The following is a 27,127-nucleotide window of genomic DNA, read 5'->3' as shown; positions in this document are numbered from 1 at the left end:
AAGGCAGCAATCTGACTGTTTGTAAGACAGCAATGAGTGTTTGACATATTGGCAGCAGTAAAGCCAAGAAACCAAATGCAAATCTTATCAAAACACAGCTGCTGCTGCTGCTGCTGCTGCTGCTGATGCCATATTGATACCTTCATCACAGCGTTCATTTTAAATATTAGATCTTGCTGCAATTAATATGAATAATGTGCATTTAATTGGCCTTTATCTGTGCTTAGAGGTCTATTACTGCAAATATTTATGTACGTTATTAAATTGATGATATTTCAGTCACATGAATCACTAAATTAATACATAAAGCCAAGAGCATCATTTATAAATGTATACAAGGGAAAAGATTAGATGAGATTAATGAGCTTTAGAGGTGCTGGTGGCTAACAAAGCTACAACGACTGCTGGTGCTAGCTTCATATATACAGTCTAGGTGATATTGGCAGTGATCTTCTTTTCTAACTCTCAGCAAGAAAGCAAATATATTTCCAAACATGTCAACTCTTCCTTTATAATTTGCACCACTGTTTCCCAAACACACATGCCAGCCTGCTTGAACATGAGTTTCTTTATTCAGCCATATATCATGCAATCTACTGACAGCTCAAAGCGTATCTGATAACACTTGCTGCTTGTCACATGAAGATATTCAACACTCTGTACATGTGTTTGATTTACTGTAGATGTGGTGTTGATTGCCTCTGAAATGTACAGCCATATATAACAATCTAAGTGTGGTGCAGCAGCAGTCGGAGGATCAGTAGAAGGCCTTGGCCTGCCCTTTGGGTGTCAGCACAGTGAGGTTGCCCCTGGCGTCTTGGTCCTTCTCAATGGCCTCAAAGAGAGACTTGAAGTTTCCTGCCCCGAAACCCTGGAGAGAGAACAGACACACACAGATGGCTAATTGCCCACAGATCTGCCTTCTTCTGTGTCATTTGTTATGGCTCTGGGGATCATCTCTCACACACTGTTCGGGGTGTTTAACACTTTGATGTTGGATCACAAACGGCAGATAAATATTCTCAGGAGGGTTCAAACATCCACTCTGCTCTGACGGGGAGCTACTTGCAAATTAATCATGTAAATATTTTCATAGATAATCAAAAGATCAAGTGTTAGCGGTTGCTGCGAGAGATTCTTTGCTGTGGTTCAGATTCAGTTTCTCACTTTCATGCATTGTATCCACATCTGTGGACTCGCTGAAATGCTGGAGAGTGACAAGACGTGCCTGTTCTGACAAGCAGAGTGGGTGCTAGGTGTTCTAAATTGAGTGCCACAGGGTGCAACCCAATCCAAAGATCCCCCTCGCTGTGAAGCAGTGAGCCTTTTAATCTGTATCTGTGATAGATTTACTGAGCTTTTACAAGTGGGCCACTGTTATACTGTTCGCACTGGGTGGGAGCTGTAAACAGGTGTTCAGGCTGCTCTGGGCTTCTTAAAGGTGGTACAGGTAAGAAACAGGACCAAAGGCCTGTAAATCCCATCACTGAGGTGCTTAAGCTAACGGATTACCCTTGGTTTACCAGTTATACAAGTAGATTGCCTAACTGGTCACTTACAAAGTGGTTGTTCCTCTGAATGACCTCCAAGAAGAGGGTTGGTCTGTCCTGCACAGGTTTGGTGAAGATTTGGAGGAGGTAGCCCTTGTCATCAAAGTCAACTAAGATTTTCAGTTCCTTAAAAGGAAAAACAGATCATTTATACTTTAGTTTTGTACAGCAGAAAGGCTGTAAAGATTTTCCTGCTTGCTGAAATAAGTCGTCTCCTCACCTGTAAACGGTTGAGGTCCTCCTTCACCTTGATCTTGGCGGTTTTGAGTTTCTCCCGCAGGGTTTCATAGTACGTGTCAGGCGCTGAGAGGAACTCCATCCCTCGGGCGCGCAGGTTCACTATCTGTTTTAGGACAAAAACAGAAAAAAAGTGGGATCTACAACGTGTCTTTACTTGTAGGTTTTGGGAGAATGTGCAAAGCTAAGTCTGACGAATATGTTGGAATTTTAATGATGAATAAAAACACAAGAGACTCACGGTTTGAATAATGTTTGACGTGTTGAGTGCGATGTGCTGAACACCTGGCCCGCCGTTATAGTCCACATATTCCTGTAGAGAGGGAGATGCAGGACATAAACGTACTGAAGCAGGGCTGTAAACCAGGAGGTGTCACAAATTTGAATGTGACAAACTCTCAATTGCTAAAATTTGGACCCATGGATCCACATATGGGAAGATTCTTTTCTCTATAATTGGTAATTCTTTCATTCAATAACTGAAAATAACTGAAATAAATGTATTCCTCTTTTTGCTAGTAACCCACATGTGGATCCTCGAGGGCCAGTTTAGGGAACAAACCACTGCATTAAACAGAAAGTGGCAAAGAAAATGAGTCTGTAGGTGTTGTGGTGATAAAATGAGCTAAAAAGTCACACCTGGATTTGTGACTTCTTTTTCCCCAGCGCAGGTTCATTGATGGGCATCTTAATGGTCTCTTCGTAGTTTGTCACCACTATGGACCTCAGCGCGCTGTACTGCGTGTGGATTTGCTTGTCATCTATTGACCAGAACCGATGGAACATCAAACACTTCTGATACCTGGAATTGGGAGATTACAAACAGGGAAACTGATGATAAGCTAAAAGAACAAGCCATACCTTATTTGGTTTGTTTGAGTGCGCCTCTTTTACCCTTGGTGACTTTTATTGAAAAAAAAAAAGTGACTTTTATATAACTTTTGTGGACTAGTAATGTTGTATTGGGGCCAGCTTTGAATATCAGCAGTATCACATTACATTTCAGCCTGCAACAGTGGTGGAGTGACCTTTTCTGTTTACTCGTCCTTTTGCCCCGTGTGTCTGCTGTGCCCGCCGTGTGTGTACGTGCGATTAAACAGGAATCTTACCAGTCTGAAACTGGCACCATTTGTTCATCTGGCTGGTTTCCCACAACATGATCAATGAAGTTCAAACCTGCTGGTGGACTACAGAGAAAAGAAGAAAAAACACTTCATGGGTACTTTTCCATAAGAAAATTTTGGTTAAAATCCTGAAAAAGCTCACTTTTCTTCTTTTTCTTCTTTTTTTTTTTTAATCAGAGCTGTCAGACAAACATACAACTTTTTCAGAGACTGGTTTTGTGTACAGTTTTTTGTCTGACTTCCATGGTAAAGGAACAATACAAAACATAATTTAAAAATTTGAAAAAAAAAAAAAAACTCTAAACCATAAAATCTGATTATGGTTTATAAAGCAGCCTGGTATAAAACTTCCTAACATGTAAGAACAAAGTAGATCAATTAAGAAATATAAAGGAATCAAAGGTGCACTATAAATTCAGTATAATTAAATTGAAGGATGAGGTGTGAAATGCAGGACAAGTGTCAATCTAATCCTCCCACAAACAATTTAGTACAAAACAGAAGGATTTTTACACCAAAAAAAAAAAAAAAAAGGATTTTGGTTCAATTTTGTACCACACAAAAATGTTTTCATGTATAGAAATATTCAAGACACTCACAGTTTGGCTAACAGAGGATCCCTAAACAGAGGCTCTTTGTAGCCGGGCAGGAAAAGGCCTTTGTAGGGTCCGAGATACTCAATGAGTGTGTGTGTTGTATCTCCATACTGGGGACAAAACATTGACAAAACTATTATTCATTTCCAGTTTTAAATGTGTATTTACATGAGGCTTTGAAACGTGCGTCACTCTTTACGTACCGTCTGAACCACAGCATACTTGACACTCCCATGGCTGTCCTGCTCCACCCAGGGCCCCTTGATGACTACAGCTCCCCGCTCTTTAGCTGTCTGTCAGTGTGTGAGAGGTGTTGGGATCAGTTGGGAAACACAAGGACATACAACACTGAGGGTGGCTCCTTGAAGCCCTCCAGTGGCTGAAGAAAGAATATCTTCATTTATGTAATTCAGATAGGTGATGCTACACTGTAGATCTCTGTGTAAAGTCAGTGCTGATTCTGTATCTCTGTAGCCAGCGGAGGGTCAACCTAGTTTATCCAAACCTCCAGGCCGCCCTTGACTTAGGTAAAGAGTTCAAATGAGCTACTAAACCTCAAGGCTGCACTTTCGTGGAACCAGTCACAACACCGACATGTTTACCCCTATTTCAACACACACTGTGTGCACCATAAAGGCATGTACACACACACACACACACACACACACACACACACACACACACATACATATAAGTAGTATGATGTGCAAGTGATACAAATCAGGTTAGGTTCAGTTCTTGCATTTAGAGAAATAGTTTGAGTTTGAATCAATCACACACTGGCCACGAGGTCAAATAATATAAAATTCACATTTTATGGATGAGGAGAATCTCTTTGAACCATTAATTCATATTTTCTGCAATTAAGTATCAATTCAACTTCTACCTCCTGCACTGTGTTGCCAATTCAATGCAAACTGCAACTAAATCAGATTAAGCACATCAACGTCACATAGAAGTCCTCCTTTTCATTGTTACCTTGATTAAGTGGTCACAGTCCTCCACTTGGAAAGCGACGTCTTTCACTCCGTCTCCGTGCTTAATCATGTGTTCTCCCATTTCTGAGGGGAGATAAAACCATGTTGAAATGCAACCATACTATATGTCATGCTCACAGCATTTCATTTTTCATAATTTCATATATCTCTATGTTTTCTGATGAGGAAACTTGCCTTCATTGCCAGGATTAAGCGGAGATTCAAACGCAAATATTATCTGTGAGGAGAGAAGAGGGGTGGTTTGTTTTTGAGGAGAGGATGAATATACTGATAATTCAAATACTGTAATTCAATCAGCATAGGATGTTAAACTGCATACCTTATCCTGTCTGATGACATGAGACACAACCTCTCGGCTGCCGGTCTCCAAACCCTTATAGGCCACAGGCTCGAAGCCCATCTTATCACAGTAGTACGAGGCCGCCTGTAGAAGAGACCAGACTGTCTTTACTGTCAAGAAAGTTTCTGATGAACTTTAACAAAGTGAGACACACTAAACTGCCAAAAATTTACTGAAAAATATATCTTGCCAGAGTCCAGTGTGACGTCTTGACATATCTCGTTATTATGTGAGTCCAGAACCCAAAGATATTAAGTTTACTATCACAAATCTTCACTTTTCAAAAGAAGAAACCAGCATAAGTTGAGCTTTTTTATTTGAAAAATGATGATTAATTTATTATCAACATAGTTGCAGTTTGGGTTCTGTTTCGGCAGACTGTATCTGTTATTCAGAAATTTGCGTCAAATTGTTTTGGACATAAAGAACAGACTGTAACTGAAGAGACTACAGATCATACAATTCATGGTTATTCAACTGTATGTGGAGAACAAATTTACAGTTATGTAATTACTAACCTGAAACCACTATGTGTTTCTGTAAACACTGAATATGCGGTTAACACTGTCTGACTTTATCTTTAGCCAGAAGGAAGTATAAAGAAGCATGAAGAAGACACTGAATCTTCAAATACGTTACATTTTTAAATCTATTTTTAATTCCTCTGCGATCTAAAACACTTCATCTAAATCTAAATATGAATTATGTTCAGAAGAATTCGGTGCGTATTGACTGGTACTAAATGACACAGATAACAAAAAGTAAACTTTTAGTCATATGTCAGCATTTGGATACTGACCTGTTTGGCATTGCCAACCCAGAAGGTGAGATGATGAAACCTGAGAAACCTTCCCCTTTCAGGCTAAAAGGAAAACATGTAGAAGAATTATATTGACTGAGAGTAAAAATTAAACACAGTATGGAACATTTTAAAGAATCCTATAGGTGAGAAACACTAACATATAGGTATTAAATGATTAACTTTACCTAAAGACTTGTAATGAAATGTCAGGTTTAGAATGAATGATTTATTCCTACAACATTCGGCCACTCATGTATGATTCAGGCCTTCTTCTGCAGAACTAACAGTCCTGTTAAGTGCACACATCAAACTATATCACGCATCACAGACTCCTGTCCTAACAAAAAGCCATCTCTGGAGGTTATTTTAATCTTACCTTCTCCCCTTTATCTGTGTAGCTTGTCTAAAAAGAAAGAAAAGATATAAATCATTATAATTCATCAGTGCTGACAGAATCCTCAGACTAACCTGCAGTCATTAGTGTACATCTCATGTGACATAATTGGTTCTTATCCTCTAAAGAAACAATTATCTCCTCAATTACTAAGCTGTGAAATCATTTAATGCCTCACATTTGAGAGCACCTGCTCATCATAGGTGACTCAAATAAAGTTTCTTACCATGCTGTGATTGTAGATGGGCCACACTTCAGCAAGAGAAAGATCAAAATCAGTGTGCGGCCCGACGGCGTGCAGATAAGTACTGACCTGATGACCAGCTGTGATTGGTCCTTTAGGATCTACACCCACCTGTCCGCCTCCTCGCTTCCTGCTGCAAGTTAGCAAAAAAGTTCAACAGCAGTCATCCCTCCTGAGTCCAGTGTCTAATCAGCGGTCAGTCCTCAGAGGCCTGGTCGTCATAGAAACAAGACACATTAACCTTAGCTTTTCATAATAGGGAAAATAATGAAGTGCAAATACTAAACTCACTCTAGTCTGGGATGTTTTGACTGAGATACTGAGTAGATCCCCTAGTTGAAGATGCAATAAGCTCAGGTGAAACTTTTTATTTGTGATGTAACAGAGGCTCAAAGCTTGAAACAAACATTTGCATCCAGAGTGTGAAGAACTGTGAGTGTCTAAAAGTGTCACTGAGTCAGTGGTAGTAAATTGAGGGTGAAAAGATGAGACATACAACACACCCACACCAGTCCCACTGAGATCCTTCTCTGGTTTCTGGTTTCCACCACCAGAGGGGGCAGAACTGCCTGATATAACCTGCCACTGATATCAACAATTAACCATATACTTAAAAGAGGAGTAAGTACCAGAGCGAGATCTTTCTATTTGCACATGAACCAATTTTGAATTCATCTTCATTTGACTAAAATGTATTAAAAGCCACTAAATTTCCTTCTCATAAGATCTCATACAATGAAAGAAGGATTAAAAACAGATGATAAACATGAGTTTTTACAACAGGGTTTTACACCTTTTTTATTGTTGTTTTTAGCCTGCACCGGAACTTCAAATCATAAAACTGATAATAATAGCCTGATAATAATATATTTCTTGGACAGTGTTTGAGGTAATGAAAACATTCACATATGGGTGGTCATGTTTTGTCTAGCTGTTCAGGAGAAAAATGTCACAGGATCGTAGGAAACACACACAGGGGTGAAGTGCAGCGTTGTGTGGCTGTTGACAGCTATCGGAGAGCACATGAGGTCAGGTCCAGGCTGTTACAGGCAAGGCTGACAAACAAAAATAGAGTCTGGACCCAGCTATAGTGCTGTAGACTGCAAAGATCATCAATAAAACATGCACTAAACAACAGAGCACAGCTCAATAATGAGTTAAGATCAACATTTAGTCAAAAATAAGATGCAGCTGATGAATTAGAGTGAGTAAGCTAGTTTCAAAAGATGGGTTTTAATAACAGAAAAGCAGTGGAATATAACTAAGTAGATTTACTCAAGTACTTTCAGAGGGAAATATTGTACTTTTTACTCCACAGCATTTATTTCACAGTGTGACGACCCTCTCTGGACAGACTCCTGTCCTCATCTGCAGAGTTGGGTTGTCTATATAAGCTGATGGCAGTCAGTAACTCGCCTTCTTTCCTTCCACCATGTTTGGTTGTGTTTGGTTTCATTTATCTTTTAGTTATGTACAATAAATCTATTTTTAGTTACAGCTCGTGTGTGGTCTCCCCTCCCTTCGTGTTGAGCAGGGTTATGACAGATTGGGGGCTCATCCTGGATCCAATTAATCATTTTGGTGAGATGAAATTTAGCATTTGTGGTACTTTGGACCACTTTTGTTTTGCTACCTCCTGCGACGATGGGAGTTTGTCAATTTGTTTGTATGGATTTGGTTCTTGGAAAGTCTGGGCTCATACATGAGCTTTGTTTTCTTTTGGGGGAGAGCAAATTTCTAATCCTTTATCCCTTTTTTGTTGTTTGCTGGTTGAAATTTGGTAAGTGCTTGTCTATTGTGCATTTTGGTTTAAGGTTTCCATTATGTTACTGGAGTTTTTCCCACTGGGTCTTTGTAACAAGCTCTTGCAGTGAGTTTGTTTCAGCTTGACCTCTTAAAGTAGCAGTGAAAGTGGGTAGAGCTATATGCTTTCTGGGGGTAACTGCATAGCAGGTACTTACTGGACCCGGTTTACAGTGAATAAATAACCCCCATCAGTAGCTGCCTGAAGATCAGAGTTGAGCTTATGTAGTTCCTTGTATTCGTGAGCCTAGAGATGGGAATCTCCAGATTGTTTGTGTGAAGTACCTTTTGGTTTTGTTGATGCACATTAGGATTCAGCACTTTAGCTTTGTTTTCTATCAGGTTTGTTTTAGGGAAAGGATTAGGTACCTTCCAGTTAGTACATGTCACATAGTCAGGGACTGGACCTTAACACTGACACTCACCTGATGCTTTTTATTGTTGTGGAATCAGGGAGTTGCCCTTGATACACACATTTATCTATATGTACAGTACTATCGCACATGGTTTTTAATCTGACAGGCTTCTATATAAACTGGTGGCAGTCGCTTGCCCTTTCTCCTCTGGCTTCCATTTTTGGTTTTGGTTGTGTTAAGTTTCATTTATCTTTTTAGTTATGTACAATATAGCTATTTTTAGTGACAGCTCATGTGTGGTCTCCTCTCCTTTGCCCAGCTTTGAGCTGGGTTGTGACACAGCTATTTATATCACTTAATAAAACTATGAATTAGCATTGCCACAGATTAGACAACCCAGTGGTCTGAGTTGTTAAAGTGAGCTCTTCCTTGACAACATTAAAATGCTGCTTACATGTACAAATCAATGAATATGTATAAATATTCTGTATATATATGCAGTATACATACAATAGTAAATGGGGCCATTTTGCATAATGTGTACTTTTGATACTTGAAGTACATTTTGCTGCCAATACTTGTGTATTTTTACTTGTAAGATTTTGAATGCAGAACTTTTACTTGTATCGGAGTATTTTTTTTTCATTGTATTATTGCTACTTTTACTTCAGTAAAGGATCTCAGTACTTCTTCCACCACTAACTGTAAATTTCGGTATGATACTGTCTATCAGGGTGCTTAATGAGAAAGACAAAGATCAGACAGTTACTGTAAGTGTTTCACAAAGTTTCATAAACGCTGGATCACCTTTCAGTTAAATGGTTTATAACATAAATTCAAACAAACCTACTATATGCATATAAACATTTATCTCATCACTCTGTGCGCTCTTTACTTCTTTGCACTATTTGTATCCTGTTCACAGCTCACAGAAGCGGTTTCACCTGTATTCCTTGTGTATATTTCTGAATATTGCTGTGTTTTTATTCTGTGTAAGTACACTGAGAGCCAATAAACTGGAGTCAAATTCCTTGTATGTGTAAACATATTTGGCCAATAAAGATGATTCTGATTTATTTGATGTTTATTTTAGAAATATTATTAAATAGTCTAATTGGCATCTGTGATTAAGCATGTTTGCACAGCTCTTCGTTTCAGTTCTGAAGAGTGAAACCCATTTCTTTTATGGTCAGAATATCTTAAAGCCTGCTGGACTGTGTGTGTGCGTGTGTGAGCTGTATGTGTGTATCCAGTTTGTGCCGCGCTGTGATTTTCTATTGGTGCGCTTTCGGAGTTTGGTGGTACCTAATTGGCTTTTCTGTGGGTGTGTACGGATTCACTCGTTTGAGCGTCGTTAATCCTTATTGGCGGGTACGAATCCTGAAGCGCTATTGGTCTAGGTGGTCCAGTTTTCTCCCCGAGCATTGGCCGGCGCTGTTGTCATCACACAGGAATGCGGAAGTCGTGCAGTCTACTGAGTCACCGTTGTGTCAGCTGATTGTTTCTGAGTGAGTAACTCGATTTAATTTTTAAAATGAAGTAGCCTCTAAATACTGTATTCATATGTGACATGTTGTCGGGCTGTCAGACGTGTGTTGGTCCCGTGAACCTTGAGCCGGTTTGTTTTTTTCTGTTTGCAAATGAGCGAATTTAACACAGCAGCTTCTAGTAATGTAGCTATCCGGCAGCTAGCATTGTGCTAACGTTTGCAAACACCACACACACATACACACACACACACACACACACACACACACACACACACACACACACACACACACACACACACACACACACACACACACACACACACACACTTTCGGTTTGCCAACTAGTATCCTGTTAGCAGTGAACCAGCCTGTGGTGAGGCTGTCGTCCACTTTCACTTTCAACCTGACATGTCTTTAAACTTTATATTTCCCACACCTGTTGTGTTGTGTTGCCTCCGGTCACACTGCACCTGTTATTCATTGTTGTGCTGTTTGGCGTCAGCTCATAGGTTTAGCGGAGATTTAGGAAATTTCTAGATTTCTATTGTGTTTATCAGTGGAAAGCACCCTGGAATAACCCCACTGGACTGGAAATAGTTATAAGGAAGTAGAGTGAAACTGGTCATCTGATGCTGAATGCTCATCATTGTTATTAAATGTCTGTAAAGGGTTCATTAACATTTGCAGATCTTATTACATAACATCTCTGTTGCCTTCACTGTGGACATCATTTAGCCTTTACCTGTGCATTTTAAATTAGCAAATACCTACTGGCATCCAATTTTTATATCAAAATTAGAACTCGCTACATGTTTTCATGTTTAATCATTTGGTGACAAATGGTGAAAAAGCTTCATCACAATTTTCTAAAGCCCTGGACTCAGGTATTTAATTGATACTAGCAAAGACATGTTTCAAATGATACCAAGCCTTATTAATGAAATTGATCGAAATCATCATTGCCTTTTGTGAATCCTTAAAGACCCCTTGCAGACATGTTTTAAGATGTATATAAAATACTCTACTTTGATTAATAATTTGTGTCTAATTTGTTTTTTCCACAAAAAATGTATCTAGTTAAAATACTTAAAATTACATCTACTCCTCCTTTTCCCTCATTAGAAATTCCAGTATTGATGAATATGCAAATATTTTTCATTTCAAAAGTTTAACTGTTGGATGCAAGATTTCTCCTACTTCACTGTAAAGTCCATTCTCAGTGTTTGGGATACTGCAGGCGTCAAGTTTCCACATCACACTTGTGTAAGTTGAATATTGGACCAAGATTGGTCCTTAACTAGTTGTGATGTCACAAATCCTGTTTGTAGGCCTGACCCTTAAAATCAGATTTTCAGTGAGCACAGTGAAACTTTCCACTTTCAGCAGATTAATGTGAAAACAGCCTTCTAGTGTCAAACTCTGCACATGCATCGTTCTGCACTCTCAAACATCCAACTGAAAGAACAAGAAGAAAAACACATTTTTGAGTGGACTTTTTGAGTCTGTGTAAAGCAATAATAAATATGTGCTCTGAGTTTGTCACACCACAGAAAAATGCGTTATTAACCACCCAGCCAAATTTGAATGATTAAAGAAGTTATTGTGGAAAAATAAGCAGTATTCTCTACTCTGAAATGCTGGGGGCGTGTCCACTGAAGACGCTGAAAGCCCGGCCCAACTGAACAGCCTCTGAGTTAACAACGCTCATCCCAAACTCCTGTATAAAAATACACAATTTAAAACAGACCTTGTTTGTAGGTGTAAAGCAAGCAACATGGATATTTTGAAAAATAAAGTAACTTTAGTAGCCACTGTTTAATTCGGCACATATATTGTAGGTAAATGTGGATGATTCAGGAAAAATGTAACTTTAATGACTAGTTAATAAGTAAACTATCACCAATTATTGTTATGTTAAATTGTCGTTTTTTTCAATGGAGTTAAGTTCACTTTAACGTTACTCACTTCTCTGCTGAAAAGTCCTTGGCGGCTTCGTTGTGGCCGTCACCCTTGGAGCAAAAGTCTCTCACGCCATGCTTTCTGGTGAAGTGCTGCCCGGTAAATGCTCTCCCTGTGGCCAGGGACCCTTCCAGACGCACAGCCGATGCTGAAGCCGAAGCCGCAGGTAGCAGCCGTGTTGGCTGCTGCCCGTGTCACGTCCGTTGACTCTACCTGTCCTCCCAGCCAAACAGCCGGTGCTGAAACCGAAGCCGCCGGCTGCTCCAGCTGTCAACGGACACTTCAGCTGGGTTTAAAATAACTCCTTGAGTGTTAATGTTGACTGAAAATTGCCCCATTCACCAGTAACACCAGATTATCCAAAGTGAATCCCATGGTAATACTAGTCACCCCTCGTCATCATAGAGCCACCATTTCAGGCCCGCCCAAAAAATCGTGAACACAGAAATAGTGAAAAGCAGTTTAACGCTGTAACTCCACAATTCAGCACTACATAGTTCAGTCTTTTCACTATTTCAGTTATTTATTTATAACATGTATAATGTGTTTAAAAAGAAATCTCTCATTTTCCTTTACATGGACTTTAAGTGAGCTGAACGCAGTGAGGGGAGTGTATCATGCAGTAGTTTTTAACAAGTCAACAAGGCCTAAAGCAGACATAAAGACAATGTAACTGAAGACAGGATTTGACATGCACAAACATGCACTATTGTGTAAAGGGTGTGACAGGTCCTGGAATTAGTAGTAACATTTCTCTTTTCAGTTTTGGTTTCCTGACAAGGCATTTAATTGTGTTAAAAATATCACTGCAAATATGACAACACCCAAGCCGCAGCCTCCAGTGTATTATTTATTTCTGCAAGCATTTCCATGAAATGGGTGTCAGATTGATGGTGGAGAAGTCATGGCACAAATGTGACCAGGGTCTGAATTACGACCTGTGTACGGCTTTATTGTTGTTATTATTATTTATTTGGTCCTTTGACATTTCCCCCAAACTTTTGCAAAACCAGAGTGATCATAAACAAGCTGTCATTGGTTTTATATTTTTTGGTAGCCAGAAACAGTGAAGGAGGGAATGAATTTATTCCATCAAATTGTTTACATGCCTTGACAGGAAATATATCTATGCTTTTCACTTTGCCCTACTTGATAACCAGTTTGACAAATGGTGCCAGAGAAATAAAGGCTTTCACGTCTTTTGAAAACATGGATGATTATTTTTAAAGTACACTAATTAGATGGCTAACAATAATAAAGTTACCACCTGTAACGGTTGAACCTCCAGCTTAAGACCCAGATATTTTAGGGGGGTTGGTTGAGTCCAAAACAGAGTTCACAGGAAGGTAAATTTTGAATTTACAATCATTAAGTGGCCAGAAACACGACAACAAATGAATGCTAACGCTGCTTGTGTCTGCTGGATGTGTAAAAAGGCAACTGTTGACTGTAAGCTGTAACAGTGTTTTAAGGCAATGATATGTTAGGTTGCTGTTGAATTCTTCTGCCCCCAAATAGACAAATCATCATCTAATTTTGCTAAATTCAGTTTGTGCAACATGTGTAACGTATACAGTGAAATCCTTCAACACAATTTTTGTCGAGTCAGTAGGTGACTCGTGTTGCTTTGAGCGTAGTATCGTACATTTTTGAAAGCAATTACAACTGCCTGCCTACATGTGATGATTTCTTTTTCATGACCGATTAGTGATGAAAGCCGTCCCTGTTGACGAGATGAGTCATGAGCGGAGTTGGTTGAACTCGTAGAGAGAGTCCGTGCCCTGTAGTATGGCTTCTTTCACTTTGAGAAGCCTGGCACTTAGAGAGTGGGAGGGAGAAAGAGTAAGCAATAGAGACAGAGAGCGAGGGAGGGAGGGAGGGAGGTATGTCATGCACTGGATTGCAACCAGTATGTGTTTGGGAGACGGAGACTACTGCTACTTTGCAAGACATTGAGCTTTCACTCAGTCTTAAGAGACACACAGAAGTTTGAGCAAACAGTTTGCAGCACGTTGATTCAGCACTTTGTACAGGTAAGAGAAGTCTACACTGAGAGTTGTATTTTTGTGAGTTGAGAGTAGTAAGGTTTTTTTTCTTTTTGTGGAGCTGTGTGCAAAAGGGGGTGTGTCCGGAAAAAAAAACAAGTGTAGGGAAGTGAGAAGAGAGCGCTGCACAGCGAGAACTTCGATCTACTTTCAACTTGTGTGCTTTACTCAATGTGTTTTAGCAACAGTAAGTCTGGTTCATAACAGAGGGAAGTCAGCACTGTGCCCATGTTTTGTCTGGCTGCTGCCTGTGTGTGTGTGTGTGTGTGTATGTGTGTGTGTGTGTTACTCTCAGTATTGTAAACTTCTGAGCGTCCTCCACTCCCACCTGACTGGGTTTACACATGCACAGGAAGAGAAGGCAATCCAATATCAGAGTGTTGCTTTTCATATTTAATGTATCAGGTGTTTAGTTTCAGGCTGTTAAGTGTTTGTTTAAACTTGTTGCTTTATTAGCCACTGTAGGAACACGCAGCACTGTTCAGATATAAAATATAGAAGAATGAATTGCAGATCTGTCATGTTGTTAGAACATCAGGATATCCACCTCAGCGGGCCCGCTCAGCTGGAGCACCTTGCTGGTGTGTTGGATTTGGAGAAGAGTTGTGAAATTTGTCCACGTCTGCTGTTTCCTGTAGTTATCTAATTGGCTTCTGATAATCTGGTGAGGAATGTTGAGTTTGCATTTCCTGTAAATCAGAGTCTCTCCCATCAGGTCAGCTGCTCTGCTCCAAGGTTTCCACACATGTGCCTGCATGTCTGTCTGCAGCACTGCGTGTGTGGAGTGTGTTTACATTGACCTGACCTGATTTATGGAGACTACCTCTCGTCCCAGGCAGCCACTTTAACCATCACTCTGTCTGCCCCGCATTCTTCTGAGAGCTGTTGGATTGTGGGGTGGTGTTGGTGTTAGTTCGATATAAAGTATATTCTTACTCAATCTACAACTCTCCAATAATTCAACATTTTATGGTTTTAATACCAGCTTTTATTCTGCTTGCTGCACTTTAGACCAGGGAAGGCTGGTTTTTGGAGTCCAGCCCTTTACGCAATCACAAACACTCCACAACAGCCCACACGCACAAACACACCCCATGTCTGAAGGTAGTGTGTTTTTTTTTTTTTCCATGTTGGCAGGAGCCATCGCTGGCACAGCAGAGATCCAGCAGACAGGAGGAGAGGGAGGGATCTGAAGAGGAGCGCCCAGATCGACTGTCTACAGCACTGGCTGGCAGCATGGTGAGCCAATCACACTATTGAAGAGGGGATTGTATATGTTTATACATATTCTGCTGCAAATTCCTGGTTTCTATTAAACTCGGTGCTGCTCTGAACGCCCTATATGCTTTCTTAACGTGAAATCTCACACAGGAAATGGCAAACGCGCTTACATGCCTAAACAAAGCGCAGAGTGTTTCAACACGTCAAACAAAAGAATCCTCTCAAGCTTTTGTCGCTTTTTGAACTCACCATGCATCTGGTTTAAGGCTGAACAGTTAATTGTACATTTTAACTTTAACAATGGATCCATTTCCCAGTTCAGACTGTTGACATTTCTTTTAATTTTTTGTCCAAAAACAATTTCCACATGTGCTAGAATATTGATCAGAAATATAGAAACATTGAATTTCACTCAGAACGTCAACCTCAGTAATGAAGTAGTCTGTGCTCTTGTTTATAAAATGCATGGTCAGTTTTTAAAAATATGTTCCTTAGATCAAGACAATCAAGACTAATTTTGATCAGTGATCAATAGTGCTGCCACAATTAGTCGATTCATTGATTAGTCGATCGACAGAAAATTAACCACCAACTATTTTGACAAAAATAAAATGCCCAAGCTGGAAAGCTGTTCCAGCTTCTTAAATGTGAATATTTTCTAGTTTCTTTTCCGCCTCTAAACATGTAAATCAAGATCTTTGGGTTGTCGACTGTTGGTCGGGACAAAACATGACATTTTAGGTTGCATCTTGGGCTTTGGGAAATGGTGATCATCATTTTTCACCATTTTCTGACATTTTATAGACCAAACAACTAATTGATTAATTGAGAAAATAATTGACAGATGAATTGATTATGAAAACAATCATTAGCTGCAGCCCTCATGATCAACATTGCTTTACCTCCAAGGCACATTTTTCCATCAGAGACTTGAGGTTCAGATCTTTTGGGATGCTACCTCTAGCATGCACATTTGGCCATGTTTGCAGGTGGGAAGCCAGTGAGGGATCATATTATTGTCACTGCTTTAGCGACTCCTACTGGTTGTGCCTGCACAGAGGGACTGTGTCTACTCCCTCTCCAGCCCTAAACAGGGATTTGTGACACGCCACTTTGAGCGAGCATCCGCAGGCAGCATCTCTCTTCACCCCTAAACTTTCCTCAGCAGGGTTACGGCTTTATTGCACTGTTTGTTCCATTCAGGAACGTGCTGCTGCATCAGTAAAAAAAAAGCTGTTAGCAGGTAACAGATGTTACATGGCTTTCATGTAGCTCCCTGCCACGTGTCTCCTGTACACCTCTCTGGTCTGGTGCACATCCAGACCTGTTAACCTCCTACTCACATTTAGAGGCTCATGGTAATATGTGACATTTCAGAGTATTGAATGTATGTGTCCTTGAGCAAGACGCATAATTCCATCCTGCTTATTCATGATTGATCATCGTACTGAATGTGAACCTCAGCTAAATAACCAATATGTGAAATTAAATGCGTGTGCTGTAACCAAGTGGTGAAGGTTTCCAACCAAGATGACCAAGACATCTCTTTGCCACAGTAGCAGCACAATAGGGATCTGTCCCTCTAGTGGATGCTGCTGCCATTCAGTTATGAGGCAAAAGTTGGACCAACTTTTTGACATATAACATTATCATATATCAAAAATAATTATGCTGCATATAGTTGCTGCCGTGTGCACTTACATTTGAATCAGAAGATTTGTTCAGAAACGCTGAGTCTCAGATTTTGCTATACTTGAGACAAGCAGCAGTCTGTCTGATCATGCTGCAGTCGTGGGCCTCAGGGTTGTAATTATACTGAAGAATAGCAAGTATGACTTTCAAGATGCAAGACTATTTGTAGCTCACATCCCGACTTTCATGAGAGCCATGCGAGCTGTGCAGTTTATATCATAGTAATTGTTGCATGTTTATGCTGACTATGATTTTACAACTGTGAACTGTGCAAGAAATGTGTGTGGACATACAGGGCTTCTCAAATGAAGGTGTTGATGCATTCTCTGTAATTTTAGCACACAATATGCAAAATATGGTTGTAATATGTGTTTTGAAATGAATAGCATCATTATACCTAGTGATCATAGGGAAAACCCTGGGCACACGATGGTCTGTCCCTTTGCTCTTTCTCAGTAAATGTACATTAGTGAGAATAGATAACGCTCCAACAGAGGGGAAGTAGTGACCAGATGACTGACAAATTATTTTCGAAACTAATGGGTGCAGCTTTTATGGGACAGAAATAGGAAGTGTAACAGGAGGATGTGTGTCCCGAGGTTCTGGTCAACTGGGTCCACAGAATGCCATTATGGCCGGGTGCCCAGCTCTCAGCCTTTTATGGGACACACAGTCGAGCTCTGGGCTTAATTGATGGCGGGGCTGATGAACAAATAATGTGTCCATCGAGGCATGTAAAATGAGGGTGCAGGCCTCAGCTAGTCATGGGCTAGTCCTGTAATGCAGCTCAATTGTAAACGTTTCTGAAAACCATCTTCTCACTGACCTTTCCTTGCTTACCGGGGTGCACTTTGGGTGTGATTGGGGGTGGACAGAAGTGTGCTCTGTCGCACCTGTTAACCACACTCAGTGATATCAGGTGTACTGAACACACCCAAGACTACTTCAAACACTAGAGATATGCAAAACCCTTATTTGAAGTTAAATGACCTGACGTTTGCAACATGAATTTTCAACTGTGTTAGTTTTTACAAGTATGTTAGAAACTACATTAGTGGTTTACATTTAAGTTTCTATGTGGCCACAGCTAATGATATTTCCTTTGTTATGACCCAGCTCAAGTAGCCACAACAAAAGGGAGACACATCATGTCAAAGTTTAACAAAAGATATTTATTTAAATAAATTAAACCAAATTAAAGGATGCAACTGAATGATTAAAGTATGAGGCAGAGGTGTGGGAGTCATTGGGATCAGTGGTGTATGTGATGGAAGGTGCATGAAAGCAAAAGAAATAAATAAGGCAGCGTAACTAAACCAAACCGAAATGGACGCCAGAAGGGAGAAGCGGAGAGCTGCAAACAACAGCAGCAGCAACAAGCAGTCAGAGGACAGAGAAGCTGCTGGCTGCAGCCAGGCTTTATTACTTAGGAACACCGGCACCAGGTGTTCCCAGTTGGGCTAGCGAGCCACCTGTAGAGCAGAGCAGACAGAAAAGTATATAAACAGCAAACTAAAGATGACAGGGGTCATCACACTATCTCTTCTAAATTGTTGATCTAAGGTCTTGTTTTCTCAGGTGGGATTGGGAGACATTTGTTCCAGCAGTTTGTTCCACAGGTAACATGATCCTTTAATCCGGTCTTGTGAAGCAGTGTTTAATTGCTTCCCAGCCTCGAGCTTTTTTGCTGAAACAAAACGGGAAGTATTGAGTTCATACTGTTGTCCACTCATGCTGCCATATTGTTAGCGGGATAATGTGAGCATGGAAACGAGGACAATGGGGTTGTTTTACCCTGCTCTCAGTGCCCACAGTGCATTGTAATGCTACCTTTTAGAGGTTAGCAGTAGAAGCTGGTGTGCCAGCACCTTGTTAAGATGGGAGTTTGTTTCACTGGCCCATATGATGTCACCTGCTTACATAAGGATTAAGTCACCTGTATGTGTTTTCAAAACACACTGACTAGACAGCAGAAGCTTTCAGTCAGTTAAAGCCAGAGGGTTCATGCCAGGTTGTTGTTAATGATTTGACTTCAAATCTCCATGAAGGGACTTCATATCAGTGTCTGGTTCCCTCTTCCTTGTTTTCACACGAATCAAACAATCTTTTCTTTGATTCAGCCAATCAAAAATGAGTGAAAATAAGTTACATGGGTGTGTACTTGTGGTCAATATATTGAACAGCCTGCATTTTAATGCTTTTAATGCATCATATTAAACTAAGCCCTGCTTCAGGCTGAAAGGTCAGAGTTGCCACCGCTAACTGTAACAAAACACTTCAGGGCCTGCATGTTGCAGTCATTTTACCTACAGAACAAAATTATTGGAAAACACACGAGGATGCCTGGATCTTTCATTTGTTATAGACAGCAGAATAGTTACAAATTACAGCTTGTATGGTTTCATATTGTAAAATGCATGTACAAATAGTTACACGCAGTTACAGACACTCGAAATACAGATCTGCAAATAATTCCTCGTCTGTCTAAAATCTATTGATTTTAGACCAGACAAGCTCCCAAATGCCTCCTGTCTTATTCATATCTTACTTCTATAGCTGTGTGTCAACATGTAGGCTGACACTCTGCATTGGTGACTCGCTGCCCTCCTTTCCTAAAATAAAACCGGAGACACAGGAGGCCAAATCTGGTGCTCACTTTTGCGTCTGGTTTGGGCGGGGCTGGGCAGACAGAGAGGGGGAGTTTGAGACCCAGTGTTTGTACTGTGGAGCAACTCATCACAGATTAGGCTGCAATATTCATAAAGCCTTAAAATGTCCATTCAACATTTTTTTTTTTTAATGGATGAAAATGGTTTAACTGGAGAATGATTTGAAAGCCTGAGCTGTTTGAGATAAAAATAACAACAAAAGTCAAAATGACACATATAGGTTTTCATAGGGATAAAATGTGTTTTTGTAAGGCTGGTATGTGTAGGCTTAGCTTTAATGCATTATGCTTTATTTCACTTCTTCATTTCACTCAAGGAAAATAAATGTCACGAGTCACAGGTTTACCATGTGACATGAAAATAATTCTCTGTAAGGTTCTGCTTGATTTGTGGAAGTGCGTTTTATAGCAGCAGATGCTTCAGTCCATTTACCTGATGAGATGAAAGTCATGCGTCACATGAGCGCAATGCATCAAGCCTCTCTGGCAGCATAATTCTCTGCCTCCTAATATATAGACATACTAAGAGTGGCAGTTTAAAGAGAAGTCAGACTTGAAATTAAGAAGTAGTAGTTTTTGTATATCTGAATATGTAATCTTTGCATAAAATGGGCAATGTTTGGTGTTCAGAAACCAATTTGAGTGTGGATAGAACAACCTAGAAATGAGTAATCCTCTTTTTTAGGTTAAAGTAGTACATCTAATGTGAAAACTAAATGTCCAAATGATTTTCTAACTAAAAACAAACTAGTTTAATTTTTCTGAAAGAAACAGTCTGGAGTGCTCGGGAGTTCAAACAAGTATGACAATGGTGTTCTTTGGTAGGTTCAAAAAAGAAGGAAGATCCAAGGTACAAATTAGCTTTTCTGATAGCACAAAGTTTAAAAGTATTTATTCAGATGATTATTTCATGGTGAAATTCTGAACGTAGACAATATTTATATTAAAATAGAGGTGTGTTACAACCCATGTGTAGTGGCACAAACAGCCTTCTTTGGGGTGTAACTGTCAGCACACAGTTTCCCCTTTAGTAGATACAAGGTAATCGTAAACGCTTGAATAGAAAGCCAATGAACTCACAGCTGACAAATAGATGACCACTAGATGGCTCTACAAAATGTATAGAAAGAAGAAAAAGATAATAAGAAAAGAAAAAGAAAATAGATACACGGACAACAAGACAAAAAACCACGACAATATATGCCATCTACACCAGCATAGGCACCAGACCACATGCATCAGAACAACTACAAAAATCAATTTCTTCATTTAGTCCTGGCTAGGTTGTCGCCTGCATTTGGCATATATATAAAAAGTTTCTCTCTGCAATAATAATTTCAGTCGATCAAGACTGTCTGGATTACTGTTATATATATTATAAAAGTATTTAGGCTTAGGGTAATCCAAATTAGCTTTTCTGATAGCATACTTATGCTCAGAGTGGTAATGGATAAGGACAAATATGTTGAAGAAGTCTTATGGCAATTGGATAACCCAGAATATCATAAACTGTCTTTAAATCCATGGGGCAACACACAGGAGACATTGAGAGAAATGTTGTCCACAGCGAAGGAGGCAGGATGGATTACTAAACAAGAGCAGGACTTCTTGTGGTGTGCACATCCTGGGATACTCACTTTTTACATGCTCCTCAAGGTCCATAAGAACCTTGAATCTCCTCCAGGGAGGCCTATCTAATTTAATCTAATGTAAGGGATCTAATGGATCCCTTATAAAGCCTCTCAGTTTGTGGACTTTTATACTAAGACTTTGGCTCAACAACTGCCTCCATGTATCCAGGACACTACTCATGTTCTGAAGGTCCTACATGAAATGAGAATTCCTGCTGATTGTCTCTTAGTAACTTTGGATGTGGAGTCTTCAAACACTATTATTGACCATGACGATGCATTGAAAGCTCTGCAACACTTCTACAGAGCAGGCCCACAGACATAGTTTATGGAATGGACTCATAAAAATAATTTATTTCTTTTCCAAGATCAACTGTATACTCAGGATCGGGATACGGCTATGGGGATTTGTTTTACTCCTAATTATGCGAACCTTTTTTTAGGTTTATGGGAAAGTATTTAATTTATCATAACAACTATAGTGGAAAGATAAAATGGTGGGGGTGGTCTGAAGAGGAACTTCTACTGTTTTGTAATTTTTTTGAACGCTAACAACAGAAACATAAAATTGTGTATTGAGTATTCTAAAAGCAATATTAACTTCCTAGATTTGACTTTTTAAGGATGAGGATGGCCAGCTTCAAACTACAGTATATAGGAAGCCAAGAGACAAAAATACTGTGCTGAAAGTGGATAGTTTCCATCCTAATTGGCTTAAGGACAACATACCTTTGGGCCAATTCCAACGTCTTCAACGTATTTGTGACACAGATCAAGAGCTTGAAAAGCAGGCTATAATCTTGGCAGACCATTTTGTACAGAGAGTACAAAATGTACAAAAAACTGTGTACAAAGACTGTCCAGGATGCTTACAAAAAAGCCCAGCCTGCCTCTAGATCTGAACTCTTTAAGAAAAAGAAAAGATAATCCTCAGGACAAAAGCAGGTTTACTTCATCACAGGATACAGTTCTCTCAGAAATCCATAAAAAGGATAATACACTCAAACTGGAATATCATTAAAAGTGACCCTATTCTAAGGGAAGTTTTTCGTGTCCCTCCTAAGATCTGTTTCAAGAGGGCCCCAACATTACGGGACAAGCGAGTGTCAAGCCATCTCCCTGTCAATAATTTAAAAAACGCTGTCGACCTTTGAAGGGTACTTACAAATGTGACTTTTGCAACCATTGTGCCAATATAAAGGAATGTAGGAAGGAAGGAATGCACACCACAAGAAGTCCTGCTCTTGTTTAGTAATCCATCCTGCCTCCTTAGCTGTGGACAACATTTCGCTCAATGTCTCCTGTGTGTTGCCCAATGGATTTATGGACAGTTTATGATAATATTCTGGGTTATCCAATTGCTTTAAGACTTCTTCAACATATTTGTCCTTATCCATTACCACTCTGAGCATAAGTATGCTATCAGAAAAGCTTATTTGGATTACCCTATGGCTAAGCACTTTTATAACGTACATAACAGTAATCCAGACAGTCTTATAGTTGAAGGCCTAGAAACCATCAAAAAGAACATTCAGGGTGGTGATCGACTGAAATTATTATTGCAGAGAGAAACTTTTTATATATACGCCAAATGCAGGCCACAACCTAGCCAGGACTAAATGAAGAAATTGATTTCAGTCCTTTTTTGTAATTCTACTGAGGCATGTGGTCTGGTGCCTATGCTGCTGTAGACAGTATATATTGTTATTGTTTTTTGTCTTGTACATCTATTTTCTCTTTTGTTCTCATTATTTTTCTTATTATCTTTTTCTTCTTTCTATACATTTTGTAGAGCCATCTAGTGGTCATCCTTTGCATTTGTCACCTGTGAGTTAATTTCTCTCTCTTTCTATTCAAGCGTTTACGATTACCTTGTATCTACTAAAGGGGAAACTGTGTGCTGAGGGTTACACCCCAAAGAAGGCTGTTTGTGCCACTACGTGTGGGTTGTAACACACCTCTATTTTAACATGCACAAGTATTGTCTATGTTATTAAGAATTTCACCATGAAATAGTCATCTGAATAAAGGCTTTAAACTTTTTGCCAGAAGAGTACCTTGGACCTTTCTTCTAGTGTAATTTTTCTTTTTATAATAGCTGGAGACCTAGAGTAAATACTATGCTGCTGAGGCAGAGCAGCAGCTGATGGATGTCAGAGACTAATGAGGGTAAATATGGTTTATTGAAACCATGAGGTGGAATGACATGTTGAAATGTCTTTGCATTGTTGTTATGTAACTGTACCCTTGTAATATGTTATTTATTACAGTTGTCCATGCTGGATTAGTTTTACTGGGGATGCCCTTTAGTTGATGATGGTATCTGCGCTTTTAATCCAGAAGAAACATGAATTGTCTGTAAATCCAGACATAAGAATAAATAACGTATTAACATATTTTGGATTAATAAGAGGTCATCTGATTGGAATTGAATTTTTTTGTTTTCGTGTAGTAGGCTTAAAACAAAATTATTATACATTTCTATAAAGTATGAATTAATTTCATTTTTATTGGCCTGCGTGTAAAATAAGTTGTACGTTTTACATCCTGATGATGGCAGTAATTTTAAGAAAATAATACTTTTCCTCTCCCCTGTATAAAAGGCCTTCTGGACTGAAGCGCTATAATAAAAGTAATACTAGTAGTTGTACTCCTTTGTAATTTTACACATTGTTCTGGATGTATTGTAGCTAATAGCTCATTATATAATATACAGGTATGTGGTATGTTTAGAGCTTCCTATTTACAGTGATGATATTGAGTCTTTGCCAGCCTGCAGAGGGAATATGAATCTACATCTACCAGAACAACCAGTATAACAGCTCTCCAATGAACTTTATTTCTACCTTTACTTACACTATATTGGCTGTCAAGCAGTGTCCACTATCCAGGCATTGGATCAATATCAGTTCACCTTCCTCTCTACAAACAGAGGTGATATTGCACTGTCACTGACTGTCATGAAGAAGTACAACTGGCTCATCTACAAAGCAGTTGAAAGATTTGAATTGTCAGACCTCTAATACGCCCGATACGGGTGTCAAGTGGGAAAATACACTTGGACTGCTTTTTTCCCTCCATGGATTATACTTAAATATGATTAATAATTAATAACCTTACCCCCCCCCCAAGAAAATTCATCCTGTTAAAATGAGGATCTACCATGTCGAAGTTACATTACAGCACCTCCCCCAGTAACATTAATCCTATTTGAATAATGCTGCGTTGTGCATCCAACATATGCTGCATGTACCACGTTATACGCATTACATAATGCGGGGTCATACAGCTGAGGGCGAGTGGCTGTCACGACTCTGCCAGGGAGGAGGTTGGGGTAAGAGGGGGAAGGGCTGAGTGTCCCCCTGTGGTATACAGGACATTGTATATACACCATATACTAACAATGACCTTCTCCCGTTTTAAGAAGCACAGGAAGGTGCCGCAGTCACTGCTCTGTGCAAAGATGTACCGCGCTTGTGTCGGACAGTGCCAAGGAGACACTCAGAGACAAGGAAGAGGAAGAATTAGTGTCTGTAGAATGCTGTGTCACCGGAGATCTCTGCATAGACTCTCCTCAACACCCTCCCTCCTCTTTCCTCTGCCACGCATTTGCTTTCTGCACTAGATCGTTTGCTGCCAGTGCAACGGTTTTGCGATGGGATACTGTCCAACCACTGGATGAGGTGTATCTCTGCTCTCTGTGTGTATGAGTTTTCTCCAGGTTGTGTTTTTGTGTTCAGCATAGCCTGTGCAGAGACATCTACCTGCACGCGCAGTCTGTGCGTTTGATCAAGAGCCACAGTGTAATGCAGCTGATGTCAGATGGTGCATGCATGGCAGTTGGAGCATCTTTTGGTTACCGGCGGTACCTTGTGCGCTTTACCGCTTCGTTGCTGAGGGAGAGGCATATTTATGAGTAGATGTCGGTGAAGGGTGAACAAGGAGGGAGTGGGGGAGGAGTAGGGATGAGATGGAGGGGAGAAATGTGAGCATGTGAATGCGAGAGAGGGAGGTAGATGCGCATGCAGAGGGTGGAGCTTAGCATCAGGCAGTTCCCTCTGTCTTCCTTTCTCTCCTGCTTTCTCCTCTCGCAGTTTTCCCTCCATCTATCCGCTACAGTTGAGAAGGCACATCTGCAGTCATCTCATCACTTTTGATTTCCCCTCAGTTCCAACTCGGCTGATCGGGTGGACCGCTGCTCTTGTTTGTATCTTTATGGACTATCCTCCTCCTCCTCTCAGCAGTGCAACAGGGGCTGTCTTCAGACACCAGCGTGCTCTCTTTCCCCTCTCTGGGAACACTGGGGGGGTGGGAGGGTGGGGTGGTTTCCTGAATGAGAGCCGGGACTGGCGTGATGCCCCATAGCACCTCTTGAGAAGGGGGGAGAGTGCAAAAAGGTTAGGGGGGGAGAGGGTTGGCAGGCAGAGGGGGTTCGGAGTGGAAGAGGGGTGGAGAGGCTCCGGCTGAGGGGAAGAATGGTAATGCCGGCTCCTCGTGTTCTGGTCGTGCTGCTGCTCCATAGGCTGTGTGTCATTCAGGCACAGCCCTGCCTCACCTCGACATGAGCTTCGCAGGAAGGGTGTCCTGCTCCATGCTCAACTGCTTTGTAAGTCCACAGGATGTTATTTCGGTGTTCGTTTTTGTTTATCAGTCTGTTTTGTGATGGGTGTGTATCAAAGCCCTCCTCTCCCTACCTCGCCTGCTTGTGTGTGCCTGCTTGCCAATCAGTGGGGGATGGGGGGTAGGGGGTGTTGGTCGACACACGTGAGCGCTGCAGTTATTAAGTAACCAACGGGGACTCCACATACAAACAATTGAATTACCTCAATGTCTTCTCATGTGTGAGATGATGAAAAGCTACTTTATGGCACCCATTACTCAGCTCTGTTGTATGGGGGGCTTTGAGCTGCCGGTATGTTGATTGGCAGGGAGGGGAGAGAGGGCCTGTCAGGAGTAAGACGTGTAAAACGTGTGTGCTACCAAGAGCGAGCACATTGTGCAGTAACTGTTGCAGCCTCGGAATGGTGAAGTGTGTTCACTGCAGTGGAGGACCTGCATCGAGCAGTAGTTCGGGGTACTGGGATGTAGCAGGGGATTATGGGACAATGACTGATGTAAAACAGGTGTTTGTATCTTCAGAGTTTATATCCTGAGAGAGTGGTGAAAAGGTCGACAGTTTAAGAACAAGACCGGGTGGTCTCAGCTTCATATCTCTGGCCTTTAATTAGCTGATGGTCTACAAGTTAACCTCTGGCCTTTCAGTGATGCCCACAGTCCACTGTGAGGACCTGTTAGCTGCTAACTTTCAGCAAGTCTCTTTTTCAACACTTCCATCCCAGCCATCCCATATTAATAGTCCACTAAATAAAGTATTAGGCTTCCCAAACTTGGTAAAAACATCAGAGTTTTTTCTCATTCATATATTTATCGAGTTTTTATGAATTGTTGGCAGTCATTTTCTCATGGATTTTTCCAAAGTTGACAAAACCAGCATCTGGTAACAGAACAGTAAATACTCAAAACTCAATAACCTTCTTTAGTATAGCACTAAAGTGGTAACAAAATGTTTTTACATTCAGTAGAACATTATACATACCAGCATTGTAAGCTATACATTTTATAATAATGATCAGACAATAAGGAATATGTAATAGTAATACTAAATAGGGCTTCAGCTAACAGTTATTTTCATTATTGATTCATCTGTTATTAATATTTTCTCAATTAATTGATAAAATGTCAGAAAAAGGAGAAAAATCTCAATGTTTTCCAAGTTCCCAGATGTAACCTAAAATGTCTTGTTTTGTCCCGACCAACAGTAACATATTCAGTTTACTATGATAGAAGACCAAAATAAAAAAAAACAAGAATTTTTTTCTTAAATGACTCCAAACGATCATTCGATAGTTGGAGATCTATTTTATGACTGTCAACTAATTGATTAATCAACTAATTGTTGCAGCTCTAATATTAAATG

General features: G+C 40.3%; 2 protein-coding genes across 9 annotated transcripts in view; one reads left to right on the top strand and one right to left on the bottom strand.

The window, feature by feature from the left end:
• Nucleotides 1-588: 588 nt before the first annotated feature.
• hpda (4-hydroxyphenylpyruvate dioxygenase a) lies at nucleotides 589-12,147 on the bottom strand. Of its 4 annotated transcripts, none has more exons than XM_042431080.1 (16): nucleotides 11,900-12,147; nucleotides 6,397-6,496; nucleotides 6,268-6,293; nucleotides 6,024-6,050; nucleotides 5,645-5,707; nucleotides 4,825-4,929; nucleotides 4,680-4,722; nucleotides 4,486-4,568; nucleotides 3,711-3,800; nucleotides 3,511-3,617; nucleotides 2,897-2,974; nucleotides 2,427-2,589; nucleotides 2,029-2,100; nucleotides 1,771-1,893; nucleotides 1,560-1,676; nucleotides 589-871 (listed from the first exon to the last, which is right to left on the bottom strand). In XM_042431080.1, exons 3-16 carry the CDS (start codon nucleotides 6,268-6,270, stop codon nucleotides 758-760), a joined length of 1,188 nt encoding a protein of 395 aa, XP_042287014.1. In that variant the 5' UTR covers nucleotides 6,271-6,293; nucleotides 6,397-6,496; nucleotides 11,900-12,147; the 3' UTR covers nucleotides 589-757. The 4 variants fall into 4 exon arrangements, with proteins under 4 accessions (XP_042287014.1, XP_042287015.1, XP_042287017.1 ...); XM_042431081.1 differs by lacking the exon at nucleotides 11,900-12,147 and adding an exon at nucleotides 6,577-6,797; XM_042431083.1 differs by lacking the exons at nucleotides 6,268-6,293; nucleotides 11,900-12,147 and having other exon boundaries at nucleotides 6,397-6,438.
• Nucleotides 9,872-27,127, top strand: part of mtmr4 (myotubularin related protein 4) — a 44,619-nt gene continuing 27,363 nt past the window's right edge. For 2 of the 5 annotated variants that reach the window (XM_042431075.1, XM_042431074.1), the window contains exons 1-2: nucleotides 9,978-10,062; nucleotides 15,076-15,177. In XM_042431075.1, coding sequence (XP_042287009.1) covers nucleotides 10,015-10,062; nucleotides 15,076-15,177 — 150 coding nt within the window. In that variant the 5' untranslated portion in view covers nucleotides 9,978-10,014. Of the gene's footprint in view, nucleotides 9,953-9,977; nucleotides 10,063-13,799; nucleotides 13,927-15,071; nucleotides 15,178-27,127 lie in introns of those variants that run through there. The other 3 variants (XM_042431076.1, XM_042431079.1, XM_042431077.1) reach the window with 3 other exon arrangements.

This window comes from Thunnus maccoyii, chromosome 13 (genome assembly GCF_910596095.1).
Source record: "Thunnus maccoyii chromosome 13, fThuMac1.1, whole genome shotgun sequence".
In the NCBI taxonomy this organism is placed as follows: domain Eukaryota; kingdom Metazoa; phylum Chordata; class Actinopteri; order Scombriformes; family Scombridae; genus Thunnus; species Thunnus maccoyii.
Note: the sequence above shows the minus strand (reverse complement) of the source record. Positions and strands in the feature narration are given on the sequence as shown.

What these genes read in the sequence shown, in the direction of transcription:
- hpda (XM_042431080.1), bottom strand. An exon ending in ACACAGATAAAGGGGAGAAG is followed by an intron (nt 5,708 to 6,023) that starts GTAAGATTAAAA and finishes TTTTCCTTTTAG; the next exon opens with CCTGAAAGGGGAAGGTTTCT. An exon ending in AGGACCTCAACCGTTTACAG is followed by an intron (nt 1,677 to 1,770) that starts GTGAGGAGACGA and finishes TTTCCTTTTAAG; the next exon opens with GAACTGAAAATCTTAGTTGA.